Source organism: Arvicanthis niloticus, chromosome 5 (assembly GCF_011762505.2).
Source record: "Arvicanthis niloticus isolate mArvNil1 chromosome 5, mArvNil1.pat.X, whole genome shotgun sequence".
NCBI lineage: Eukaryota > Metazoa > Chordata > Mammalia > Rodentia > Muridae > Arvicanthis > Arvicanthis niloticus.
In genome coordinates, this window is record NC_047662.1 from 100,320,301 (window position 1) to 100,345,957 (window position 25,657).

General features: G+C 45.3%; 1 protein-coding gene across 1 annotated transcript in view; it reads right to left on the reverse strand.

Moving 5' to 3' along the window:
- LOC117708782 (cytoplasmic dynein 1 heavy chain 1-like) overlaps positions 1-20,622 on the reverse strand; it is a 41,070-nt gene extending 20,448 nt beyond the window's left edge. The window contains 18 exon segments of the mRNA XM_076935189.1: positions 188-288; positions 512-794; positions 1,772-1,966; positions 2,632-2,776; positions 2,778-2,809; positions 6,561-6,635; positions 12,649-12,750; positions 13,440-13,667; positions 13,750-13,801; positions 13,803-13,851; positions 13,854-14,018; positions 16,063-16,249; positions 16,536-16,760; positions 16,762-16,801; positions 16,932-17,105; positions 19,030-19,083; positions 19,085-19,115; positions 20,595-20,622. Coding sequence (XP_076791304.1) covers positions 188-288; positions 512-794; positions 1,772-1,966; positions 2,632-2,776; positions 2,778-2,809; positions 6,561-6,635; positions 12,649-12,750; positions 13,440-13,667; positions 13,750-13,801; positions 13,803-13,851; positions 13,854-14,018; positions 16,063-16,249; positions 16,536-16,760; positions 16,762-16,801; positions 16,932-17,105; positions 19,030-19,083; positions 19,085-19,115; positions 20,595-20,622 — 2,166 coding nt within the window.
- Positions 20,623-25,657: the final 5,035 nt, after the last annotated feature.

The following is a 25,657-nucleotide window of genomic DNA, read 5'->3' on the forward strand; positions in this document are numbered from 1 at the left end:
GCAGGCAGCGGCCAGTTTAGACAAACATTAACAGTTAATTTTGAGACCGAAAGTCAAGCAGGCTTCAGTGTGTGTGCTGGGCTCTGCTGCAGTGGGAACAGCACCAGGGAAGGCCTGTTTGCATTGGGGCTGTGAGAGGCAAAGCTTACTGGTTTTAGATGATGTAAAAAAAAAAAAAAAATCTTACCTGGAAATCAAAGGTTTCGTCACAGTTGAAAACTAAGACAAACTGCCCCAGTTGATGGCTGAGGGCTTTGATGGACTCTCTCTTTCTGGTTCCAGCAGGTCCTATTATTTGGGAGAGAAATAATTGAGTACTCAAGTACATGACCTAGTAAATCCTCGGCTTGAAAAAAGCCATTAAATTTAAAAACTGCTATAATAAATACAAGGAAATTAAAGACTTTAGAACATAAAAACATGGAATAGGGAAACACACGCAAATCGTCAGTGTAGTGTAAAAACAAGATCTGCCACGACTCCACCTGTCCAGGTCTGTGAAGTAACTCACCAAATGGGGAGCCTCCAGGCCTGGCCTCCAAAGCTTGTGTCATTGTCAAATAGCAACAGTCAGTGAGGGGTGTCTGAACCAGCTTGTCTTGAACACCCAGGTACTCAAAGCCGTAGTTAAACTCGGCATTGGCCATCTGAATGGACAGCTGCTGTAACATGTCTGCTTGCTTAGGGTCAAAGTAAAATCTCATCTGGCTGAGCCATTTGAAAGATTTGGCATTGTCAATCTTGCTTTTGATCAAGGACCTGGTAACGTCTCTTTGGTGAACCAACTCTGTGATCTGAGGAAGTAAAAATTTGCCATAAGCTAAAGAAACAGTGCTGTTTGGGTCTGCAGATTATCTGTAAAATTTAACTTAGGCTTCAGGCCCAGTTACAGTGACTAGCAGCAAATATTCCAAACTGTAAACAGAACTTCACCAGAAGGGACACTGGAAATGTCATCCATATAATAGTATATCACTCAGAGTTACAGAAAATACAAAAGCCAAAACCCCTCCTAAGTGAAAACCCTGTGCAGCTGAATGTGACAGAGCAGTGTCCTCATGTGCACCCCAGACTGCCCACCCTGTGCACCCATGCTGCTGCTGCCACCCCCTGGGAGGAAGATGCAAAAAGCTGGTCATGGCTGGTGGTATTGGCACATGCCTTTAATCCCAGCACTTGGGAGGGAGAGGCAGGCAAACATCTGTGAGTTCAAGGCCAGCCTGGTCTACAGAGTGGGTTCTAGGATAGCCAGGGCTACACAGAGAAATTGTGTTAAAAAAAAAAAAAAAAAAAACTTAAAACCAAAGAACAAAACCAAAGCTGGTCACACTCTTTCTCTCATATCGTCCTGACTCGTCCACAGCATGCTTTTGAGGGTCTCTGAGTACACGCATGCACGTGTGTGCAGAGGCCAGGGGATTCCCTTTGTTCTCTGAACAGTTCTCATCAGGACTGGGGCACTGGGCTCAGGCCCTGGTGCTTGTGCAGCACACTTTATCAGCCTGGCCTTCACTGAGATTAAAGAGGAACAGAACCAAACCCCACCCAGGTGCACACAGAATACCCATTGTCCACGCATTGCCATGGTCAAAAGCCTCATGTAAACCAGGCTGACCTAGAGCTCCATGCCCCTTTCCAAAGCTAAGGTTACAGGTGTGGACCCCCAACTCCCAGCTTAGTTTTCTTTTGATACAAGAGGCACATTTTAAAGCATCTTTTTCTTTCACTGCTCTGGCTAAGAGGTAAGGCGGGGTTCAGGCGTGAGGCTCACCAAATGTTCCAGCTTCCTCCTTCGGAGAGGGGGCTGCTCCGTGAGGACAGAGTCTGCTAAGACATTGAGTGTGGCCTCCACATTGCTCAGCACAGACTGCAAGGGTCCCACATCACCACCTCCCCCAACACTGCTTAGGGCATTCTCCACGTTCTCAGACCAGGTCATTTGGGCTGACAATACCACTAGCTGGGCCTAGGGAAAAAAAGACAGGAGACACACAAGGTTGTTGGTTGTTTTGTTTTGTTTTGAAATAAAGTATCACTGCTGCTTGGATTGGCTCTGAATTCACCACTCAACTGGCCTTCGTATCTCACCATCCCTCCCCAAAGAGCCTGACTACAGATGCCATTGCCTGGTTCCCAAGATTTGTGGGGACAATTTTGGGATGTTGGTTTCTTTAAAAACACAGAAATATTACATGAATGTGCCTTAATTTTAGTCCCAGGTTTGGGATGTGCGGCTGCTTCGGACTGTCTGCAGTAGCGATGATTTGCCTTGTGCTCTAGCAGAACCATGGTTTTGTCAGATGCAGATAGTCTCTATGATTGTGTGATGTTTGGAATTCTGGGAACTTTTTAGAGGGTATATAAATGTAAGGGCCCCAAGAGGTTGTTGGTCATTTAAGGAGATCGGCTGTGGTTTGTTAGTAGTTATGCTCTAAGAAACAAAAGGAAAGAAAGTAGATTCAGAGATCTCTCTCCCTCCCCTCTATCCTTTCTCTTGTATCTAATGACAGGGTGTGAAACCCGGAGGATAATGAGTGGGAACAAGAAGAACCCACAAAGTAGCCAAGACCAGCTACCATCAAATTCAAGTCCATGAGAGCTAAGATCTTCAGCCTGCTTGCTAAAGATTACCTGGTATTTATCAGTCCAAGTAATGTAGGTATTTGGGTCAATAGAAGTTGCTTTTCCAAAAATCTCCACTTCTGTAACAGACTCTGCCAGAAGTTTAGCCAAGGTGACTCTCATCTCTTTTTCCATCAGAGTGAGCCATTGATTTTGGGGTGATGGTCACTGGAGTTTTAAACATAACCTGAAGATAAAAAGTCATTTTAAGAATTAAAGGAGTTTGAGTGTGAGGAAGTTTCTAAGCCACAAACATGCCGCGCTTACTTCCTCCCCTTCTCTCTCTATGGCAGAAGCCACAAAGTTTTGGCACAAGGTAGGACTGTTAGCCATACCCTGAGGCAATACCTTCCATGGATATCTTTTCATAGGTTCTCTAAAGTTTATAGAGGGAACACTGAAAGCAAAACGTTTTCTATCATTAGGATGTAAGGGGATAGTAAAAAAACAGTCTTTTAAATCTATAACTATTTTATAATAACCTAAAGGTATGGCCACTGGTGTGGGCAGACCAGGTTGTAAGGCTCCCATTTTAATCATGGTTGCATTAACAGCCCTCAAATCTTGCAACAATCTCCACTTTCCTGACTTTTTCCTAATGACAAATATTGGGGTGTTCCAGGGAGAGTTACTCTCTTCTAAATGTCCTGCCTGTAATTGCTCCTGCACTAGCAACTGGGCAGCTTGTAATTTTTCGGTGGTTAGGGACCACTGATCCACCCAGATGGGCGAGTCCCCTTTCCAGGTGATGGGATCTGCACAACGTCCTAGGGGTGCAGCTGAATCAGTAGCCCCCATCAAAAATACCCCAAGCCTTTTCTTCCAGTGTTACCATAAACCTCAATAGGATGAGTGATCCCATCTTCACTTTTTCCTAATCCTTTCCCTGGGGAAAATCCAGAGTTTATCATTTGAGCTGTGATTACTTCATTAGGGCTGCACATAACCAATCCCAACTGGGATAACAGATCTCTGCCCCAGAGATTAATGGAAAGGCCTGAAATGACATAGGGTTGTATATTTCCTGTATTTCCTTCTTTATCTTTCCACGTCAGCACCTTAGAGCTTTGTAGTGGGTTTTGACTTTGGCCAATACCCCTTAAATTGGTTAAGGTTGGGGTAAGAGGCCAGGTAGCAGGCCAATCACTTTGTTTTAAGATAGTCACATCAGCTCCTGTGTCAACCAAGCCTTGGAATGCCTTTCCATCTAGCCAAATTGTCATCATAGGTTTTTGTTTAACTATAGGCTGTATCCAGTATGCATCAGAGGAACCAAAACCTTGATCCCCTCTTTTAGGATTCTTATATTTGTGATTAGTAGGGTACAATGGAAGTAACAATAGTTGAGCTATCTTCTTTCCTGTAGGAATGGTGACTATGTTCTGAATTGCCTGCGCCATTACCTTAATCTCACCCTGATAATCATTATCTATAACTCCAGGAAAAATTTGTAATCCCTGCATAGTAGTACTGCTTCTTCCCACTATCAGGCCAAACACATTTGGATAGAGTGGTCCAAACACTCCAGTGGGTAAGGCCTGAGGTCCCATTTCTGGGGTTAATACTGTGTGGGTGGCCGAACTGAGGTCCAGTCCTGCACTTCCTGGTGTTGCTCGACTAAGTTCAGAAAGGGATTGGTGTTTGTTGGTATGACACTGACTGCTCCATAAGCCTGTTTTGGCTTGTGTCGGTTCGGGGCCTGGAGCTGGCCCCTGTTCCCATTTCCCTGATCATAGAAAAGGGTGTTACCTTGTGCGTCTCTTTTAGACATACAATGACTAGCCCAATGCCTTCCACGTTTGCAACGTGGGCAGAGCCCAGGCTGTTTTCTGGGCTGTCTGTGGATTAACTCATTTTCTACCCTGCAATCTCTTGCAAAGTGTCCAGGCTTACCATATTTAAAACATGCCTTTCTGTCTTTATTTGCCAAAAAATCTCTTACAGATTGTCCTTGCATAGCAGCTGCCATAGCTAAGCCCTGTTGGTAAGAGGGACCTATGTCAGAACAGAGTCTGATATACCCTGTAAGATCCGTCTTTTTCCTGTAGGGTCTAATGGCTGCTTGGCAGGCAGAATTGGCATTTTCATATGCAAGTTGTTTCACATAGTCTACACCTGCCTCTGCATTACCAAAAATCCTCCCTGCTGTTGTCATTAGTCGATGAACAAAGTCAGAAAATCGTTCATCAGGCCCTTGCCTGACTGCTGTTAACGATGCACCAGGGTCTCCCTTTACCGGGAGTTTATGCCAAGCCTTCATGGCTGTATTTTGAATTTGAGCATATAAACCTGGGTCTTATTGCATCTGGTTATCACTAGAAGCAAATTGTCCTTCTCCTACTAAGGCATCAAAGGACCAACCATTGCCTGCCTGAATGTTTCTCCTAGCCGTCTCTTTACAATTCTCATGATACTCTGATTTCCAAATAAGATAGTCACCACCACTAAGAACTGCTCTCGCTAATGTATTCCAATCACTAGGAGTCAGCCACTCCTCTGCAGCTGATTCTAAAATCGTAAGAGTAAAGGGAGCAGTGGCACCATAGTGAGATACTGCATTTTTTAATTCTTTAATAATTTGAAAATTAAACCCTGTGTGATGTCTCCAAGCAACCCCTTGAGCATCTCTGGTCTCTGATACAGGGAAAGCCTTAGTGTCTCCCTCCTCTGGCTGATCTGTAGCTGAACTAAGGCTAGAGGATAGGGACTGCCTTTGGACACCAGGTTGAGGAACGTGAAAATCCAGGGGATTTTCACAGTTAGTCTCTTGAGACCTCTTCCCTGTCCTTAATTTCTGTAACTGGTTACTTAAGCCATGATACTCTTTTTCTAACTCTATCAGTTGTTTAAGGGTAGTAATTTTGTCCTGTAACTCCTTTTTAGGATCTACAACCATTGTCTCCATTGGGAGAGCACTTGGAGGTAGAGGCACATAGGGAAAGGGCATTTTAGCGTCATAAAATTTGACTTCCTCTTCCTCTTGGTCAGCACAATCTGGCTCTGACAAATTGTCATCAACCTTTGGCTGTATTTTGGATTCTAACTTACGCTTGTTTTTATTTTGAACAAAAAAGACAGCATTCAAGAACAAAAGCAGAAAATTAACACATGTGAGCAGCAAACAAAACCGAAACAGAGAGTTGAATTCAAGCTAATTTTGGATTCAGGTTGACTAATTTCTTGTCCCATTTTCCTTACCTTTCTCAACGCGGCAGATTCGTGATCACCTTCTTCCAGTAATGTCCCTCACTGGGTCTCTTGTTCCCGCTGCCTCTCGTTGAGCGCCAAACTGTCCCGGCCTGTACTGCCCGGCTTTGTGGGCCAAAATGTTGCGGCCTGCTCCACTCCACGCTTGGCGGCCACTGTGTCTTGGCCCAAGCTGCCGCTCCGGTCCGAGGGTCAGAGTCGAGAGAGAGAGAGAGAGAGAGAGAGAGAGAGAGAGAGAGAGAGAGGATAAAGGGGAAGAGAGACGCAAAGAATGGAGACAAGACAGAAAGTCTGATCAAATCTCATTTATTGAAGGGAATTCTGAGGTATTTATACACTTTTGCCACGTGCCTTGTAGGTGTTGATATGACGTAAGCCTTACAGGCGTCTATAGCGTGGACAGCACGTGTACCGCAATGCCTTGCAGGCGTGGCCACCACGTGCACCTTGCAGCTGGGGGCAGTAAACAGCAACACAAAATATGTGGGATATCAGAGTGTGCTTCAGCTGTTGTAGGCTATTGAAAACCAAATCTTTCGTCAGGGTATATGGTTCCAGATGGCTGCAAAGTTGATCTAGCCGATTTCTACTAAAGTCGGCTCCCAACATGCAGGTGCAGTGGACAGCAGCACACCATCAGTTCATTCCTGGAGTGTCCAAGCGCCCACCCAGAGCTAAGCACCAATACTGCTCTTATCGCTGCCTGGTGCCTTCTGACCAGCTGAGCTCACCTTGCGGTAATCAGTCATCACCGGTCCAAACTCTTTCTTGGTTTCTGAATTGTCGAAGGTTTTGGCTTTCCTTATCTGGACCAGGAGAGCTTGTCACTTGTTGAGATCTTCCCCTAGCCTGTTGTAAGTGTTTTCTGCCTGCGTATCCCACAAACACTGGTACTGAAGCCAAACCTGCAAACAAGAAACAGCTCAATTCTAGTTTGTAGTTCTGTAGACTGTTAATATGCTAGCACCCACTGTGCCAACGGTCCAGAGTCATGTTTTCACACCATTAGAGAACCTCACTTCAAAGTCTTGGAATTTATACAGCAAGAAGGAAATTTTTACTTTTCTTGAAAACCATAGTTAAGACAACACAAGATTTATCTTACTCTTGGTTTAAAATAAATATTTCTGGGTGTGGTGAAACACACCTTAATCCTAGCACTGTGAGACAGACACAGGTGGATCTCTGTGAGTTCAAAGCAAATCTGGTCTACACAGTTCCAGGCCAGCCAAAGCTACATAGTAAGACCCAGTCAGGTGTGGCGACATACACGTGTAATCCCAGTTCTCAGGAGACAAAAGAATTCCAGGTTCTAGTCAGCCTGGTGTACAAATCGAGTAACTTCAGGCCAGGTAGGGCTGGAATAAGGAATAAGACCTTGTCTTATTGTCTATCAAGACCCATGAGCTTCCTAGTTTTTCTTTCTCCCTCTTTTGGTGGTGCTGGCGATTAAATCCACTGAGCACTGAGCTACACCCCGGCCCTGTTCTCACACTCTTCATGTCTAGGAGAGTGTAGCCATGGCATTGGATGGAACCAAGAGTGTCTTACCTTAACATACTGCTCAACTTCAGTCACAATGCCCATGACTGTGTAGAGTGAAAAATTATAAAAATCATTTTATAAAATGTATATAGGCTTTTCTCTAAGCCTCACTTTAAAGGACATGGAAAATTTTCTCTGAAGCAAGCTAAAAATGCAGACTGGCCAGTTTCAGGAACCTGAAGAGAGGAACTGCCCCCTGCCCCTTGCCCCCTGCCCCCATCGACCGGTACAGCCTGCTGATGTTCAAAAAAAGTAAAACAACCAATCGTGTGCACCCGCGAGAAAGTTCCCTCCTTCCCCACCCCATGCATATAAAAATCCTAGACCCCTGAGCCTGGGGGTGGGGGTGGGGGTCAGTCCCTCTATGTGAGATATGGAGATATGGGCTGGCCCAGAGCTATGATAATATACTGCCTCATGTGTTTGCAGCAAGCTGGTCTCTTGTGAGTTTTTGGATGGGCGCCATCCTGAGACTTGAGTGAGAATCCCCCTTTGGGTTTTTTCAACTGCAGAGTAGGACTCTTCCAGGACGACAGGGCCATCAGGCATGCATGTCAGTACATTCTGATAGAACTTCTCTTCCTCAGTCAACTCATAAGCCACTTCCACCTGACCAATCAGAGCCAGACAGGACTGTTCAACAGTGCACACAGTGCCAATCTCAGTCACCTTTTACTTACTAAAATGACTAAAAAAGACACCATCAAAAGCATTGAAAAATAAGATTCATTTTCCTTAGCTGTAAGTAGTAACAAGAGATCTGATTATATTTAACTCATTAACCAATAAGAGTAACCACAAACTGGAAAACATGGAGTCACTAGAGGCACAAGGTAAGAGAAGCTGAAGAACACAAGGAACCTTGGTTGATCTGAACTGCCTGAGCACCCACTACACCAGGTCCTGGCTATGAGACAGGAGGAGTTGGGAAGCAGCAGCTTGAGAGCCAGGCCTGGGTCAGGTAAGGTCAGGCTGCATGTATGAGTGTGGAGATGGCTGTGTCAGAGCAGAGCTGGTCAACAGCGCTGGTGTCCACAAACAGGGCGGCTTTCATCTGTCCAGTGTGGAGAGGAACTAGACAGTGCAAAGCCTTATACACAGAACTAGACAAGAGAGAATCCCAAAGACTATATGTCAATGCCTGGTGTTAGTATTCTGTCTAAACTCCACCTCCACCCTTCCCCTCTGGTCCTTAGCTCTGCGTCTACTCCTTACATTCGGTCAGGGACCCTCTCTGGGACTTGTTTCCCCACGTGCTGTGCGCAACCATCAACCATCGAACAAAGGGCTTGGCTACCGGCACACTCAGGGAGGCTCTCTCTCTCTCTCCCTCTCTGCCTGGGACCTGTAAAGTGAGTGCTAGCGGTGGTTGCTGCCACAAAAACAGCTGTGATATGGGACTCGTGCCTGCTTTTCCTTGCCCATTGCAGACTCTAGCTGCCAGAGGCACTGGGCAGTGACTTCCGGCTGCTAGTAGGAAGTCCCACCCTGCCGCCACAACAGACCTGATCTGCAGCACCTATGCCCTCAGTTGCGGGCCCACAACCCTGACCTGCTGCCAGCCATTTGATCGGATGCTAGTGAAAGATAGAAAAATCATAAGTTGATCCCCTGAACCCTACTCTTAAAAGCAAAGACATAAAAACCTGTAAGTTAAACACTGTGTCGCCTCAGTCCCAGGAAATTAGCTGACCATTTGAACAGATGGCCCTAACTAAACAAACCCTAAGATGTATGGTGTCAGGATGCTATGGGCCCGAGATTAGCCTGGCTGTGCTTTGAACTAACAACCCTGAGACAGTTGGTGCCAGGATGCTAAAAGTTCGAGATTAGCCTGACCCCCTTGAACTGGAGCTCATGATATATAGTGTGAAACTAGTTTGAAATAGCCAATTATAAAGTGACATACCATCCATCTTAAGAATTTGAGATCAAATGTATCGATGACCTAGTGACCTGTTCCCCCTCCTTCCCCCTTCCCTAACTCCACTCTCAGCCTTCCCTCTTCCCTAACTCCACCCCCACCTGGTTTGTAGATTCCCCCTTAAAAGCTGTAAACTTCTTTTGTTCGGGGCTGAATTCCTCTGCCCCTGTGTGGGCTTTTGGGAAGACAGCCCTGGCTAGCCAGTAAACCTCATGCGATTGCATCAAATTGTGTTTCTCGTGAGTGATTTGGGGTGCGTCTGCAGTTCTCCACGGATCGGTGAGGTCCTTTTCATTTGGGCTTTACACTAGCCAAATGTTTCTTTGCTAATACTAAATGTGCTTTTCACTACCTACAGAACCTGCCAACGTTACTTAAGACTCTTTCCTATCCTGTCTTAATAGATTTTTACTACTGCTATTAAATTCTATTCAGTTACAATTAATCCTTGTGGCTCTCAATCTTGTCAGAAGTCTGCTAATAATATATTTAAGTTTGTAGCCGACAGAATTCCCAAAGCCTGTAATAGTTGACCCAAGATGGTTTCAGAAGACTTGGACACCTAGAAGATACAGCCTGGATTGTATGCGATGATATTGTCACTAATGCAGTGGACTAAACTGGATGCTCTGAGTCAAATGACTTGGCTAAACCAAGGTAAGTCACTTCTCATGTCACGTGTATCCATTCCACAGAGAAAAAGCCCTGCGTCTTCTGTGCTTGGAAGCCAAACTGACTTCACCCAAGAGACTATGGAGACCATGGGAACTGTTGGCTAGTGGACTCTGTCATTTTTAAAAATAATATATAACTGGTAGATTATTGTTTACTCTTTCAGACTTCTGACTACATTGACAGCTAAGCTTTCACAGATGTAATGTTACCTCATTACCTAAACTCAGTTACCATCAATTAAATGCTTCATATTTCCTCTTCTTGCTATGCCACTGTACTAATATCTGCGTTCCTATAAACTTGCCTACCTCTAATAAAACATGCCACTATACAATCCAACAAAGGTTCATCTTAAAGACTGCTTATGTTATTAGCTCATGCTGTTATCTCTTTTGTAAACTTATAAGCTACAGGAAACCCACTCAGATCTACCTTTCATGGACCAAATAGACGCCATCTGGATAAGTATATCTGCCTAAAGTTCCCACTTACCTATTCCAATGGGTGGAATCCCTCTGGGTTTCAAATGTACATCTTAGAAAAATTTTCTTTCCCCAAAATGTACTAAATCTTATTCCCTACATCTTGTCAAGTCCAGGCACATCCAGAACAGCTCCAGAGACGCAACCTCCAGATGTTCCATCTCCTGTCACATACACAGCTGCTTCTACTGGACCTGTTCCTTCTGACCTATCCTCAGATGGGCTCCATAGACCCTGGACAGCAGGAAACAGCCAACTCTCCTAAGACTAGACAAACATCCCCCATACCCATTCTTCTGGGTTCTCCCTAGAGACACATCGCCCTCAATGCCAGCAGGAAATAGCCAGATATCACAACGTCCCTATTCCTGCTTCACCATCACCTCTTTCTAATTTTTCTTTTTTAATTAAACCAAAATGGGGGAATGTTAGTATTCTGTCTAAACTCCACCTCCACAGTTACATGGCAACAGCCAGGTATGCTCCTCCCCACAGTTACCTGGCAACCACCAGGTAGGCCTGGCCCACTATAAAAGGGGCTGTTTGCCCCCTCCTCAGTCTCTTAATCTCTTACTGTCTTACTCTCTTGCCTCTCTGTCCCCTCCCCCCTTCCTCTCTCTCCATGTGGTCATGGCCGGCCTCTATTTCTCTTCTCTCTTATCCTTCCACCTTCTTCTCCCACCTTTGCCCTATCTCCTGAATAAACCTCCTCCCCCTTGGAACCATGTGGTCTGGAGTGGTCTGTTCTGAACTTCGGTTGGACTTTTTCTAACAACATCTGGGACTCAGCAGGCATTTGCCACCACACCTGATGTCTTGAGTTCAATTCCCAGAACGGACTTACAAAGTGAAGAGAGACTGGTACCTAACCTGCAGGGTGTGCTCTGAGCTCCACTTTCTCACTGTGATGTATGAAAGGCAATATGTGTGCACAAACACACCACAAATAAATAAATGTAATTAAAAGAACAATAGCATGTCGACTTCTGCTTTATCTTCAGCTTATCCAAGAAGAACCTGGGTCCAAGCTCGAAGGCCAGCTTGCAGGCGGACACCCAGAATCCTTCCAATCTAAAGAGAAGGCAGGGTCACTGAGTGGCTGCTTTTGAAGGTCAGCTCACAAAGTACAGAATGATAAGGTGGCGGGTGTGTGAAAGTCAAGTGTCCAACTCCAATCCTATCTCACTCTGTGACATGTGCAACCTCATTACGACTGTGTTCTGCACCTTTGGGACTTGTGAATTGCCAGTCTCCTCAGCTCCTAAGTGACAAGGAGACTTAACACCATACTGCAGATGCAGTTAAACTCTTGGTAGCCATTCCTTATGATGTAAAACTCACTTCAAGGGCTGTTTTGTGGAACTTGAAGGTAGCTCTAGAGGTGACACTAGGAACACTGCAGTTTGGAGATAAAGACATTTTTCTTCAACAAGTAGAAGGAAGCCTTCCCTGTCCAGAACTGGGCTAAGTTTCTAAGTTCCTCTATGTGACAGACAGGACCTCTGCATGTCTTTGCCACCAGTGTGCCCTACGCCATAGATAGAACTCCCTAGGACCCACAGCATCTGCAGGCTGGTAACCTTCCTTCCTACCGTATCCTTGGTGTGGATGCCATTTTAAATTTAAGGGGAGAAGCAGCCAAGGTCAATCTGGACCCTCTGCTATAAAAGATGTCCTGGCCTAGGCCTCTCTAGCCACATGTTCTCTCCAAATGAGTAAGAAATGCTAACCTGGCCCTGGCCTCATCCTTCAACAGCCTTAGGTGTGGAGGGGCAGATGTCAGAGAAGGGTGCCTGGAGGGCTAGTAACACGAGGAAGGGATGCGTGCTGAACAACACCCTAGACTCCACCAGGGCACCACCACCACTGCCATCAAACAGGAAAATCAACAAAACAAAACAAACCTTAAATCATATGAATAGGAGGGAAAGAGCAATAGGAAGCTGTCAAGTCTCCAGGAAAAGGAGGAACTCTCCTCTGCACCCCAACACCTTGTTCCCAGCTGAGAACTGCTAGGACAGGGACCACAGCATTCGGCTGTGGCATTAGCTGAGGGGTGCTAGCTAGAGGAGCTGGACAGCCAAGTAGATATCTAGGCAAAAACGCTTTCCAGACAAACTAAAGGCTGTACCTAACAGGGCCCACGCCCACAGGGACAGCAGAGCAGTGTCTGTCCAACCCAGCCGTCCGTACCTCCATGTCCAGCTTGTTGACCCAGATGAGCAGATTGGAGTAGGAGTGCAGGTTTAGGCCGTCCAATGCTTTCTGCACTCTGTTCAAGATTTCAGAGAACGTCTTGTACATGCAGGTTTCCAAGGAACGGACTTCCAGGTCTATTTTTTTCCTCAGTGATTAGTAGGTCGTCCACCTAGAGGAGAGTGCATTTAGGATGAAAACAGTCACTTACTCTATGGCTTGTTTGTGCTCCTTTCATGAAGAACTCTGCTTAGCGTAGAGAACTCCCTCCGTTAACAGCCAGCCTAGCTCCTGGAGTGAGGATGCTGCTCCCCTGCATGGACCACGAAGGAAAAGGAGGGGCCAGGAACACTGCCAGCATCGTTCTTCCCTCTGCCTGCCCATGGGAACAAGGAGTCCTACTACAGGTCTGGAGACACCTTTCCCTCTAGCTGTATCACATGCCTACCAGCCTCTAATGTCCTCTATCTAGGTTTCTCAGGGTATCACTCGGCAGCATTCCCAAAGCCCAACTCCTTCAGTCAACAGCCAGAAAACTTCCCTCCTCCTGCAGCTCCAGGGGCTTAGCTTCAATCTCATAACAACACAATGCACACATAACAACACAATGCACACTTAACAATACTCAGACACTCATAACAACACAATGCAGCCTCAGGATCGAGGATGACAAGTGACAAAAGGAAACTAAAGAAAAACAGTACTTACAAGATGGTCAGTTCTTTCAAAGAATTAATTAAAAAGAGGAAGCAAAACAAGGACTGGGTATGCTTCTATGACAGGCATACCTGTGGCCTCAGGACTGTGACAGTGACAGCTCTCAGTTGTTCGTGTTGGCGGCAGAACTTCCTCATCTGGTGGAGGCGGGCCTGAAGCTTCCTGTAAGCGGGGTTGATGCGCCATGCCATCTTCAGGTTCTCCCCCCTTTCCCTCTTGACGATGTCTCTCAGCAGCACTTGGAGCTTCTCATACTCATCATCCCACATCTGGAAGACTTCAAAGCAAGCCACCATGACCTGTGGTACAATTGGGAGATGGCTTGTCACTAAGTCACTGATCTCACTGGCTCAGGGTGGTTTTCTAAAGATCCCGACTTACTTTTTCAAACTCTTCATAAACTACATGCATCAACTTCCTAGTGCCCAAGACTGAGCAACTGAGAAGTCAAGTCTCTGGAAATTGCCTCCACAAGACGCAGGGCCGCTGAATGGGGTATTTTGTGTTTCAGATCTTTCTCAAATGTGTAAAACTTGCAACAAGTGCCTGCCTTATCTTGTCCAGCTCGGTGGCAGATAGCAATTCATTCAGAGGGAAGTCTTTCATCAGAGGATTGTAGTCATTCACTGTTTCCAACGCCTGCTTAAGACCTAGATTGACAAAGAGGGATAATGGCTTTCATGTCAGATAATAAAGTCAAGTAAACTTTGTCTTAACTATGGAAGGCATTTTGATGCTGAAAATATTTTAGTTATAGAAAAATCATTCACAGTATTTCAAACAAACAAACAATCTCTAGTGGACTCGGTTTTGGTTTTCTTAGGGGTGTAGTTGAAGCCAGGTAGAGTGGTATAAAAACCTTTAATCCCACCACTTGGGAGACAGAGGCAGGCAGACCTCTGTGAGTTCGAGGCCAGCCTGGTCTACAATGCAAGTTCCAGGACAGCCAGGACTACATGGAGAAACCCTGCCTGGGTGGTGAGGTGGGGGTGGGGGGTGGGGATGGGGAGCTGGGCTGTAACAAGGAGCAGCGGTTAAGAGCACTGGCTGGCCACAGAGGACCTGGGTTTGGTTCCCAGCACCCACATGGCAACTTAGAACCATTACAAGTTTTCAAGTCCAGAGAATTCAGTATCTTCTTCTGGCCTCAGTCAGCACCATGTACACATATGGTGTACATACACACACGTAGGCAAACATTTATATACATTAAAAATAAACAAAAAAACAACTCCCCCACATCCTAACTTAGGACAAGCCCATCTCCCAAGGAGCTTCCCTCACAGGGCTAACATTTTATATTTTGAATTTAGTACTGTCAACATGTTTTACTTTAATAATTAAATTTAGAGGAACTTCAGTGTTGTCAGCTTTGAGAACACTCACTCATAGCTAAGTTTAAATGTGTCATTATGAACATGCAATCACAGGAAAAACTGGCTTTTGGTCTAACAGTATTAGGGAAGAAAGACTTCAAAGCATGCTGGTGGTGTACACTGTCATTCTGGTACTGGGAGGAGCAGACAGTACGATCAGGAGCTGTCGGTCGTCTTTGGCTATATAGGAAGCTTGAGGCCAGCCTGGGCTACATGACAACTACATCAAAACCCATCTCAAAAAAAAAAAAAAAAAAAAAAAAAAAGAATCCAATGTACACATCAGAGCTGGTGAATGCCCAGTCAACATTTTTTAAGGTGGTCACGACAGCCTGATGAGCTCTACTTGAAATTTTCTTACTTAAAACTTTGAGTACCACACTTTGTGGGGAGGAGATAAATGGGCCTTAATCACTTGATTTCTTGGAGCCTATCGAAATGCGTCACAGATATATATCTGGCCAAACATTTCTGTGTTTAGTGCACACCAGTGCAACTCCGCTCCCACTGCTCCTACTAAGAGACGAAGGAGATAATCTACTCCAGACCTGGGGACTGGACCCAAGACCTGTGTTAGCTAGGTAAGCAACACAGCATCAAGCTACATCATATCCCTTGGGCTTTTTAAAATAAGGGTCTTACTATGTAGAGCAGGCTGCCCTTGACTTAGAATCCTACCCCTACCTCCAAAGCTCTGTGACCAGGTTGGGGGATAGCTCAGTGCAAGGACATTCACTCAGTACCTGAGAGACACTGGGTCAATTCTCCATGCTAGGGGCAGGGAGAGGAAGTGCGGAGACTGAGGTGTGGACAGCGTGCCCAGCCTGCATTTTTCTGACCACTTGGGATAAGGAGGAGGGGATCAGAGAAGGGAAAGGAGAAGGAGAGAAGAGGGAAAGCAACAGGGCTGCTTCCTCCTTCCTCAGCACGGGGCAATGGCTCTCTCCTGGCTGACCAAATGCTCACAACCACACAGTGAAGAGACAGGAGGGCAAGTCCCAGGGCTCACTAGCCTCAGGGCTAGAAACTGTCTTAGTTTCTCAAACGCCATGAGGGGAAGGAAATCCATAGGTAAGGAGGACAACCTTAGACTTTTATTCTGTAGAACTGAGGGCAAGAGGAGAAAAGATGCAGGAGAGAAAAAGAGTTAAGAGAACAGTAGTGTTTAGGGTGTGTCCCAGGTGCAGTGCTCGTCTGATACATAAAAGGCTGGGCCTGGGTCTGATCCCAAACTGCCTCTACTAAATCTATCTAAATCAAAGACCTTAAAAAGGAAGGTCAATAACTTATGCATCCGGTTATTGGTTCTGGGTTTTACCTGTGTCAGTGTCAAAACTGACAGTGACGTGGAAACGTTTGCCAGGCTTCAGGATGTCCAGAGTTAGAAGCACCTCTGGGCTCTTTCGCTTCTCTTGGATGTGGTACAAAGCATGTTCCAAGTTTAGCCAAAAGCTGATATCCTGCAAGGCAGTTCCTGATGCTGGATCTCCGTCAAGCTTTGTCACCTTTGAAGACAAGATGACATTGACGTGATGGTAAATCTCAAGTTGATCCCTTTTGGATACAAGTGAAGGGTTTGGTTTGAAGCTTGGCAAGATGGCTGTGTCAAGCGCTCTTTCAGTTCACAGTATACTTACTACTCTGCCCAGACTCTGGTGCTGCATGAACATCCCTAGAGGCAGCAGGGGCTCCTGCTATCATATTATCACAACAGAAGAACTTGGGGCAGCTTCCCACAAGACAGTAAAGGGCAAGCCATCTCACACCCGTTGTCAATTACAGTTCCCTTACCTTTTGAATTTCTCGGACCCACCGATTAACTCCAGACTGTAATTGGTTAAGAAAAGTTGGGTCTTCAACCTTATCACCAAAATCTGTAACTTTGGGTTTTTCTCCACGTTCATAGCACTGCTTTGCGACGTCCGTGATGATGGGATGAACTGGCAAGCTGATCTCTGGGATCTCAATGTTCTGCTGCAGGTGAAGGAGTCCCAGCTCAAGTTCTGCAATCTTTTTTTTTTTTTTTTTCAGCTGAAGAAGCCATCTTATCACCATCCCTACAAAGATGGACGCACCTCAAAATTAGAGCAGCATGGCCTTCGAAGCGCATTATTTAAGGCCTGTTAAGTGTCAGTGAGATACTTTCGACTCGATGGAACCACGCTGCAGTGAGAAAGCAGTGCTTACCTGTCTGCTTTGCCAGACTCTCTGATGCAGGACTTAAAGAAAGGAGCCACTGCATTGCTGATCAAAGAGTGCAATGTCTCATACAGTGAGTCTTCACTCAGAGTGAGGACGCGGAGCTGGGAAGACTCCGGCTTACCTGCATCAACCACAGGGGCTTGCTTGATGAATGCCAAGCTAAAGACCAAAAGGAGAATGCAGAGCAGATAAGTCACATTTTAAATTAGTTTTAACAATTATAGTGTTTGTGTTGAAAACAAATTTAAAATTTTGAGTGTTTAACTTAAAATCACATTAAGAACAGACTGAGCTGGGTGTGGTGGTACATGCCTTTAATCTTAGTGTCAGGACAGCCAGCAATACAGAGTGAGACCCTGTCTCATACCAACTAAAACCAGACTGAGTGGGTGCTTTTCTAGCTGTGAGTGTCCGTTCCACTGTGGAAGAACGACTGTATCTTGTGTCAGGACACGGTTATAGCATGTTCTCACGACAAAGGTAGCAACTGGGCTGGCAGAATTCACAGTTCTGGCTTAAAACCAACCCACTCAAGCCACTGTAAGCTGCACATCCATCCTACCTAAGGTGTACTTGGACCTGTGAACTGTCATGTCAAGTCTATAATTAAATCTGCGCCTGCTGAACTGCTTCTTCCAGCTCTACTTCTTAGTTTCTGAACTCTCCTCTCCATCTCTAGACACCACTTCAACTAGATTTCCTATTTCCCTAAATATATCACAAGGGTCAATGAGATGGTTCCTGGGGGTTAAGGGCCCCAGATGCCAAGCCAATCAACATGAGTTCAATCCTACCCCCTACCCCAGTCCTCTACCCCGGAACACACAGGGCGGAAGTAGAGGGAAGATTACTGTAGGCTGCACTGTGACCTACCCAGTCACAGTGCTTTCAGTACTGCAAAAGATGGGAAACAGAAGGAAAGTTTGACCTAGGTCTTTTGCAGTGCTGGTCAGGAAGTGTTCTATCACACCACAATTCCATGCATGGCAGACAAGGGCAGAGCCTGTCTAGGAGTCTGTCCACAGCCACACAACAGCCACACAAGTCGGCTACACCCTTTGTTTTTCTTTTTCTTCTGAGACAGTTGTTTTCTCCTCTGTAGACCAGGCTAGCTCCAAGCATTACATCCCCTGGTTCCAGCCTCCTAAATGCTGAGACTACAGTGTGTACCACTCTACCCTGCGACTCCTTTGTAGTCTTGACATTGCTTAAGAAGTTCTGACTACTAATGCAGAATGATGAGTTTTCACACATGGAAACCTGAAAGTTCCTACTGGATTCAAAAGTTGATATAAACTTCCTGGAAGGTGGACAATCTGGCAACATGCGTTAAAGACTTTAGTGATGCCTTTCCTATGAACGGGTAATACGCTCTTGAAGGATTTACCCTGAAAAGAATTGGGCCTGTATATAGGAATGCTCACTACACATTTATAATGACAAAATAAGATAAAAAGCAGAGATTATTGAATCAAAGAATACAATCAGATTGTGTCCGGCCATGGAAGGGTATCTTGGTTCTAGGGTTGTTGTGGGCCTGGAATCCGGAGACTCATGCCCCCAGAACCCAGGGCCCTGACACATGGTCTAATCTCCATTTAACCTTCCTGGTTCAGAGGCTAGGACACAAACAGGTAGAGGGCGTGACTAACAGGCTTCAGCCTTGAGATTTACATATTAATGAGTTATCTAAAGGCCAGGGGGCGTAGCTAATTAAGTTATTCCCTCCCCTCATCCCCCCTCCCTATTTACCTCAGCTTTCCCCTGGCTTAAGGCGGGGCGCCCGCATCCAGACCCATCCACCACGCCTTGAACAATAAAAGCTTTGGATTCTTGGACTCCACGTGTCTTCTGGGCCTGCAGCCAGGTTTCCAGCCTTTGGAACCTTAGACCTTCTCTTAGAACGCCCTGCCACCTGAAACTCCTAGTAAGTACCCAGCAGCTCAAACACAAGATCGGTACCACGTAGAGCAACTAAAACTGGACTGTTGAGCATTTACATCAGTGCAGAAATCTTGTTCGCGGTGTGCTCATGTGCAGTAGACCTGTGGCAGGGCCTCACAGTGCCGCTCACACTGCTTACCTGCTGGACTTTACCCCGTAATGAATGTCTATGTTGATGTTATAGGAATTGAATTTTCTCCTCTTCTCCTTCATCACCAGTGTCCTCTATAAAACACAGTAATAGTGTTACCAAATTCACATTGACATTTCTAATCTTTCAAGTCTTAAAGACTGATCCTCCTCACCCCACCCCACCTCACTTCTGAAGTCCCAGGGTGCTGGCTCTACCTGCTTTTCCTGACTCTTAAGTTGGGCATTTGTTTGCTGTGTGATCTTGGGGACAAGGAGCTGACTCTGTATCTTCCAGGCAGTAGCAAGTGCCTGGGTTGTTGGAAGATTAGTAAGAAAACACAAGTGAAGTCAGAGATGTGGGCAGTTCCAGTAGTTTCTGCAAAATTCTCACTGTCTCTGGCACCAAAATACAAGTCTCTTTCCATGCCAAGTGTGGTCTGCTCAGCTGTATATGTGCTTACTACATGATGTGACAAGCATTTCCATGTCACACAGTCAGCCCTAGGTGGCAAGGCTATTGGCCCTGTTTTCCAGGTAGAGAGTGTAAGTAAATGATCCCTAAGATTCTCAGCCGTGAAGCATGGGAACGGAGAGGCCTATAGTCCCCCTCGAGCTTTTCACCAGCGCATAGAAGGGCCAGGCCAAGGGTGACGCCCACTCTGGAAGACTGCTGACAAGAAATACTCCAAAAGCCAGTCACCCAGCTTTTCCATTGCTCTTTCAAGCATTTGTCCATCTATTGTGGGCTGCATACAGAAGTGTCTCTTCTACCCAAGCTAACCAAAGGCATGGACCATGTAGGGTCTACACAGCACAGGAGCCACAGACAAGCTTATTGGAACTTAGCATACAACAGCCTCAAGAGGCAATGTGGGCCAGACTTCTAAACTAAAAATCAAAATTACAGAAAAAAATTGTAAAAAGGATATGGACGTGGTGCCGCAGGAAGGTGGATCTCTGTGAGTTCAAAGCCAACATGGTCTACATAGTTAGGTTCAAGCCATTAGTGAGACTCTGCCTCAAAATAATAAGACTATAAGATAATGCAAACTTCTCTATCAATAACCTCCAAGACATTTGAACATTCTAGCTGAATTATGTTCACAGTGACCTACAGTGAACCCAAATGTTCATTCTTTCTCCCCCCTGCCTCTCTCTCTCTCTCTCTCTCTCTCTCTCTCTCTCTCTCTCTCTCTCTCTGAGACAAGATTTCACTGTATAGCTCTGGGTGACCTAGAACTCACTATGGAAAGCAGCCTGGCTTTGGACTCACAGACACCTGCTGGCCTCTGCTTCGACTCATCTGCATTCAAAAGGTAGTGCAACACAAACCCAACAGAAGACCCAAGAGTGGCTGAGAAGTATGGCCTTCAGATTCATGGTCAGAGAAGGGCATGGGATACTGAACTGGGTGCTCTCTGAGGCTTCTTCTAGCAACTAAACCTTGAAATTCAAGTATAAAATACAGAGCCTGAGCAAACATGTGGTACCCTCTAGCCAGTGCTTCTACCAAAAACCAAGCCATCCTATCACGGTCCCACAGTCTGGGATGACCATAAATGAATGGGATACCTGGCCCATCCCTAGGTCCACTGTTCATGTAGTCCTTGAGTACATTTTGGTGCCAATGGCTCCTTGGACCCAAGATTTTTTTCTTGGAAACAGGTCCATCAGCTTAGCGGACTGAGTGTTGAGCCCTTGTGTCCACCAAGAATTGAGTGGGTTTCCCCTCCACTCTCAGAGTTACCCTGGGTTTGGGGAGGAGGTCTGAACCCCATCCTTCCTAGTCACTGTCTTCCCCCAGGGCTGATACCTTCACTATTTGGGTGGGCTTTTCCCAAGGCCTAGGATTCCCTCCCCCCACTTCTATTTGTTAGGTACTCTTGGGCTCAGTGGCCCCTCTCTTTGAAGTGTGTGCACTGGCCCTTTTCAAGGGGTTTAAGGCATGTCTGCCTGCCTCAATTGACCGCACCAGACCAGAGACTTTCCAGCTGACACTGCTCTCAAGCCAAAAGTGAAAGCAGAAGACAGAGAGACAAACACTTAGGCACCAGTGGTTGTGTGTGTGTGTGTGTGTGTGTGTGTGTGTGTGGTCTCCTCCAATCCCAGACGAGCCCCCAGGTGTAAGTACTTACTTCTGAGATGCCCCCAAGTAAAACACTGCGATGTAGATTGATGCAAAAGCAAGAGGTTTATTTTCTGGCGCGTTGAGGTTGACCTTCAATTAGTTAGTCTCTTGAGGTGAATGATGATGAGGAGACCCCAAATGGCTATTACAAACAGTTTTTATACTTTTTTAGGGACACAGGTTACATTAGCAAGGTTACAGTTCAAACTTATTGACTAAGCATATAGACCTTTAAATCTATTGTCTAACATGACATGCATTTGAACTCTACCTGGGACTTTCCAGAGGGTCAGGTAACTATTAGTCAGTACATTCTGAAAACTTTTTACTCAAAAATGTTCCTGTGGGTAGAGAATGAAACTTGGCCTAGCCTTGACTCCAGGCAGGAGGGGGAATCTGTAAGGAAGGTGTGGAACTGGAAACCCCCTGAGGGTCCCTCATAACATGCAACCTTCAAAACATGCTTCAGTGACCTGCCTCCCCAGCAAGGCCCTGGCCCCTGTTTCTACCAATAATGTTATCATGTTATGAATCCATCAGCAGGTTAATCATTGAGAATGCCAGAGCCCCCACGATTTGATCCATCAACTGCAGACCAAGCCTATGACTTATGAGGTTTTGGTGACACTTCATATTCAAGTGTTGATGGGAGCTTTGGTGTGGGCTGGAAGGAGTAGAGAGAAGAGAATCCTGGCCAGGAAATCAGGAAAGAACCTGTGTGAAACCTTCACTCAGTATTCTCCATGGGCCAACCCAGGGGGCTGCAGTGGTTTCTGATGGATCTAAAGTGAATTATTTTGACATAGTTCCTACTCTTTAAAATAGAAATGGTCCTAGCCAAAAGAAGGACTGTAAGAAATTGATAAAAAAAAAAAATTACTATAAGGTGCTAGTGGTAATGGGTAGAGAGGGATGGCAAGGACTGTGGTGAGCAAAGGCTAAGATGGGAGGTTACTTGTGTTCAGCTTAGCAGCCCTGATGCCTGGCAGTGGGGGTGCATGCCTTTAACACCAGCATTTGGGGGACAAAGGCAGAGACATGTGGGTCTCTGGATTTGAGGCCAGCCTAGTCTGTGGAACAAATTTCAGGACAGCCAGAGCTACACAGTGTAAATCTGTCTCCAAAAACCAAAAACCAAATCCAAACCAACCAACCAAACAAACAATGGAACAAGCAAAGTTCTGAAAAGCTTCATGGGGAGAAGAAACATTTGCTTTCCCAGTGCGTACTGTCTCCATACCTTTAGACCAGGTGAGACCTTGTCTGTATTGTTCATGTTTGTGTTCTTGGGTCTAGCATCATGCCATGCACATAGACACTTCCACAGTTTGAGGAATAGGGGACTGTCCAGGTAGTCAACTGACTCTGCAGTTTGTTTAAGTTTTGGAAGCTATGTTTTTGTGCTTCCTATATATTCATGTAATATTTAATTTGTTCTTGGATTTCTGACAGGGTTGAAGACTAATTATAGTCTCATAATCAAACTTACCTTGTTTTGCATTGAGGAAGATGATATAGAAGGGACAGTTTTCAGATGGTAATACAAGTTAAAGTCAGAGCATAATTTGGGTATAGAATTGTAGACTCTTTAAGTCAGGAATGATGGTAGAGTACTTTATCTAACTGACAAATATGATGGATTGGATGTTAATTGTATATCATACTTTGTAATTTTCATAATTGTTATGGTTATGCTCAATTTATGTCTGAGAGAAGAGCCTCTTTTACTGAACAGAAAGGGTGAGATGTAAGGAATTGGTTCTAATGTTTTGTCTTAATTTGGCTCCCCAAAAAAGCCTTGCTTCAGACACCGAGGTCCCTGTCCCCGCTGGCTTTGATGGAAATAAAGAATTGCCATACAGCCAATGACTGGGCATGGAGACAAAGGCGGGACTTTAGATTGTTCAGGCAAGGGACCAAGGGGAAGAACAGACAGAATCACCAAGATGGGGAAGCAAGGAGAAGAGACTTAAAGGCTGGCTGACATGTAAGATTTTAGGAAAGTGGCCCTAGGGGCTATTTCCCCAATTGGGTCTGAGGTAGCAGAGATGAAATATAGATTTAAAAGGTGTGGGCTGGCAAGATGGATCAGTGGTTAAGAGCACTGGCTGCTCTTCCAGAGGTCCTGAGTTCAAATTCCCAGCAACCACATGGTGGCTCACAACCATCTACAGTGGGATTTGATACCTCCTTCTGGTGTGTCTGAAAATAGCTACAGTGTACTCAAATCTTAAAAAACAAAAAACAAACAAACAAACAAACAAACAAACAAAACTGTTAGGCCAGGAATAGTGGAGGGGAGTGTGCTAGCCTTAGGGAGGTTTGAAAGTGCCCAACCTTTGAGCAAGTCAAAGCATATCAAAATTAGCTGACAAATTAGCAAAATTAGTTTCTCTCTCTCTCTCTCTCTCTCTCTCTCTCTCTCTCTCTCTCTCTCTCGTGTGTGTGTGTGTGTGTGTGTGTGTGTGTGTGTGTGTGTGTGAGTCTCATTCATGAATCTAGAGCTCTTAGGTGGGTGCAGTACACATGATCCACTGGGAGCAAAAGCTGATTAATTTGCTGCTACAGAAGTGGGGTTAGACTTGTTCTGTTCACAGCCAGATTTTCTCAGGTTCTAGGGGTTCAAATTCAGGTATCACCCCTTCAGAGTAAGGGCTTTTGCCTAAGGAGCCATCTTTCCATCTTCCCAGCCCTGTGGAAAGGTTTATTTTTAAATTTATTTATTTATTTATTTATTTATTTATTTATTTATTTATTTATTTATTGTCTCTCTATGTAGTCCTGGCTATCCTGGAACTCACTTTATAGACTGGGCTGGACTTGAACTCAGAGATCCACCTGTCTCTGCCTCTCGAGTGCTGGGATTAAAGGCTCCAGTATACCACTACACCCACCTCTATCCCAGTGTTTTGAGACTGAGTTTCTCAGTGAACTTGGGGCTTGCTGCTTCAGTTAGACTGGCTGAGTCTGGAACACTCAGAACCTACCTGTCTCTGTCTTACAGATGTACACCACCACAGTCAGATGTTATGTGAGTGCTGGGCATGAGAACTCAGATCCTCATGTCTGTGCAGCAAGTACTTTACAGATTGATCCTTGTATCTGAACCTGTGTTGCTTTCTAGTAGGATTTCAGGGGCTGGAGAGATGGTTCAGGTGCTGACAGCACTTTTTGGCTCTTACAGAGGTTCAGAGTTTGGTTCCCAGCAGCAAGGTCAGATGGCGTACAGTTTCAGGGGATAGAATCCCTTCTGGTCTCTGTGGGCACCTGAACACATGTGGTGTACGAGTGCGCATGCGCACGCAAACACACACACACACACACACACACACACACACACACACACACACACACATTTTTAAAAAAATATTTAAAATATATCTAATGGAGTAGAGGCTTGAGTCAGCCAGGGCTACTCAATGAGACTGTCTAAAAAAAACCTAAACTAAATATAATGAAATCTAAATTTGAAGTCTGCCTTCATCCACTAAAAATACCAGTCAATGGGGTGTGGCTCGCTGGTAAAGCACTTGCCTAGAGCCAAGAAGACCCTGAGTTCCATCTCTAACACAGCAAAAGAAAAGCCTTGGGATAAAGGCATTTCAGACCTTCGCTTGCATTCCAGACACACATCCTGCCATTATAATTGTCCCCTGAATTCTGTCTTACTAGAATTTTTTGTGTGTTTTGCTTGACCTTTGCTGATCCATCCTACCCGCTCCTCCCACTCCCCCTGCCCCCCACCCCAGCACATCCACACTTTTTTTTTTTTTTTTTTTTTTTTTTTTTTTTTTTTTTTTTTTTTTGGCGGTTTGAGAGTGCCTCAAATCTGTGGTCCACGTTTGTCTTGACCTCAAGCCCGTTTCCCTGCCCCAGCTTCCTGAGTGCTGGGATCACAAGTGTTAACCACCACGACCTACTGATCCTTTTTCAAAATATTTATGATTATATGGCTCTTGCTGTAAAAAAAAAAAAAAAATTGTGGTGGGGGCTTGAGATAGCTAGCATTGCACGGTCCTGGATTTGATCCCAGCACCACATTTTTTTTTTTTTTTTTTTTTTTGTCCTAGACTGACTTTCATTATATAACTAGTAGGCCCACAGACATCAGCACAACTGACTCCATGATGGAAGTAAAACTCGACAGAAACACCAGCCAGAATAAAAGCAAAGACCTAATGCACCAGAGTTCATAGTTCTGGGAATCTCTAAATGCACTAACCTTGCCTTCTGACTTCTGTATTTTTGCTTTTGGCTAACTGTTCTTATTAATTGAAACATGTCAACCCAGAACATGATTTTTGTGCTTAAAAGCTCACCCTAAGAAAAGCTCAGGGCTACACTGTGATCCTGAATGCCCAGTGTAGTTGCTGGCTGGCTAATAAAGACTTTCTACTGGATTAAACCCATGTTCAAACCATCTTCTCTGGTAGGTCCCCCACCACATTTCCACTTACAGTGTACATTTTAGTGGAGGGGCAGAATACACCAGAAAAGTAATAACAAG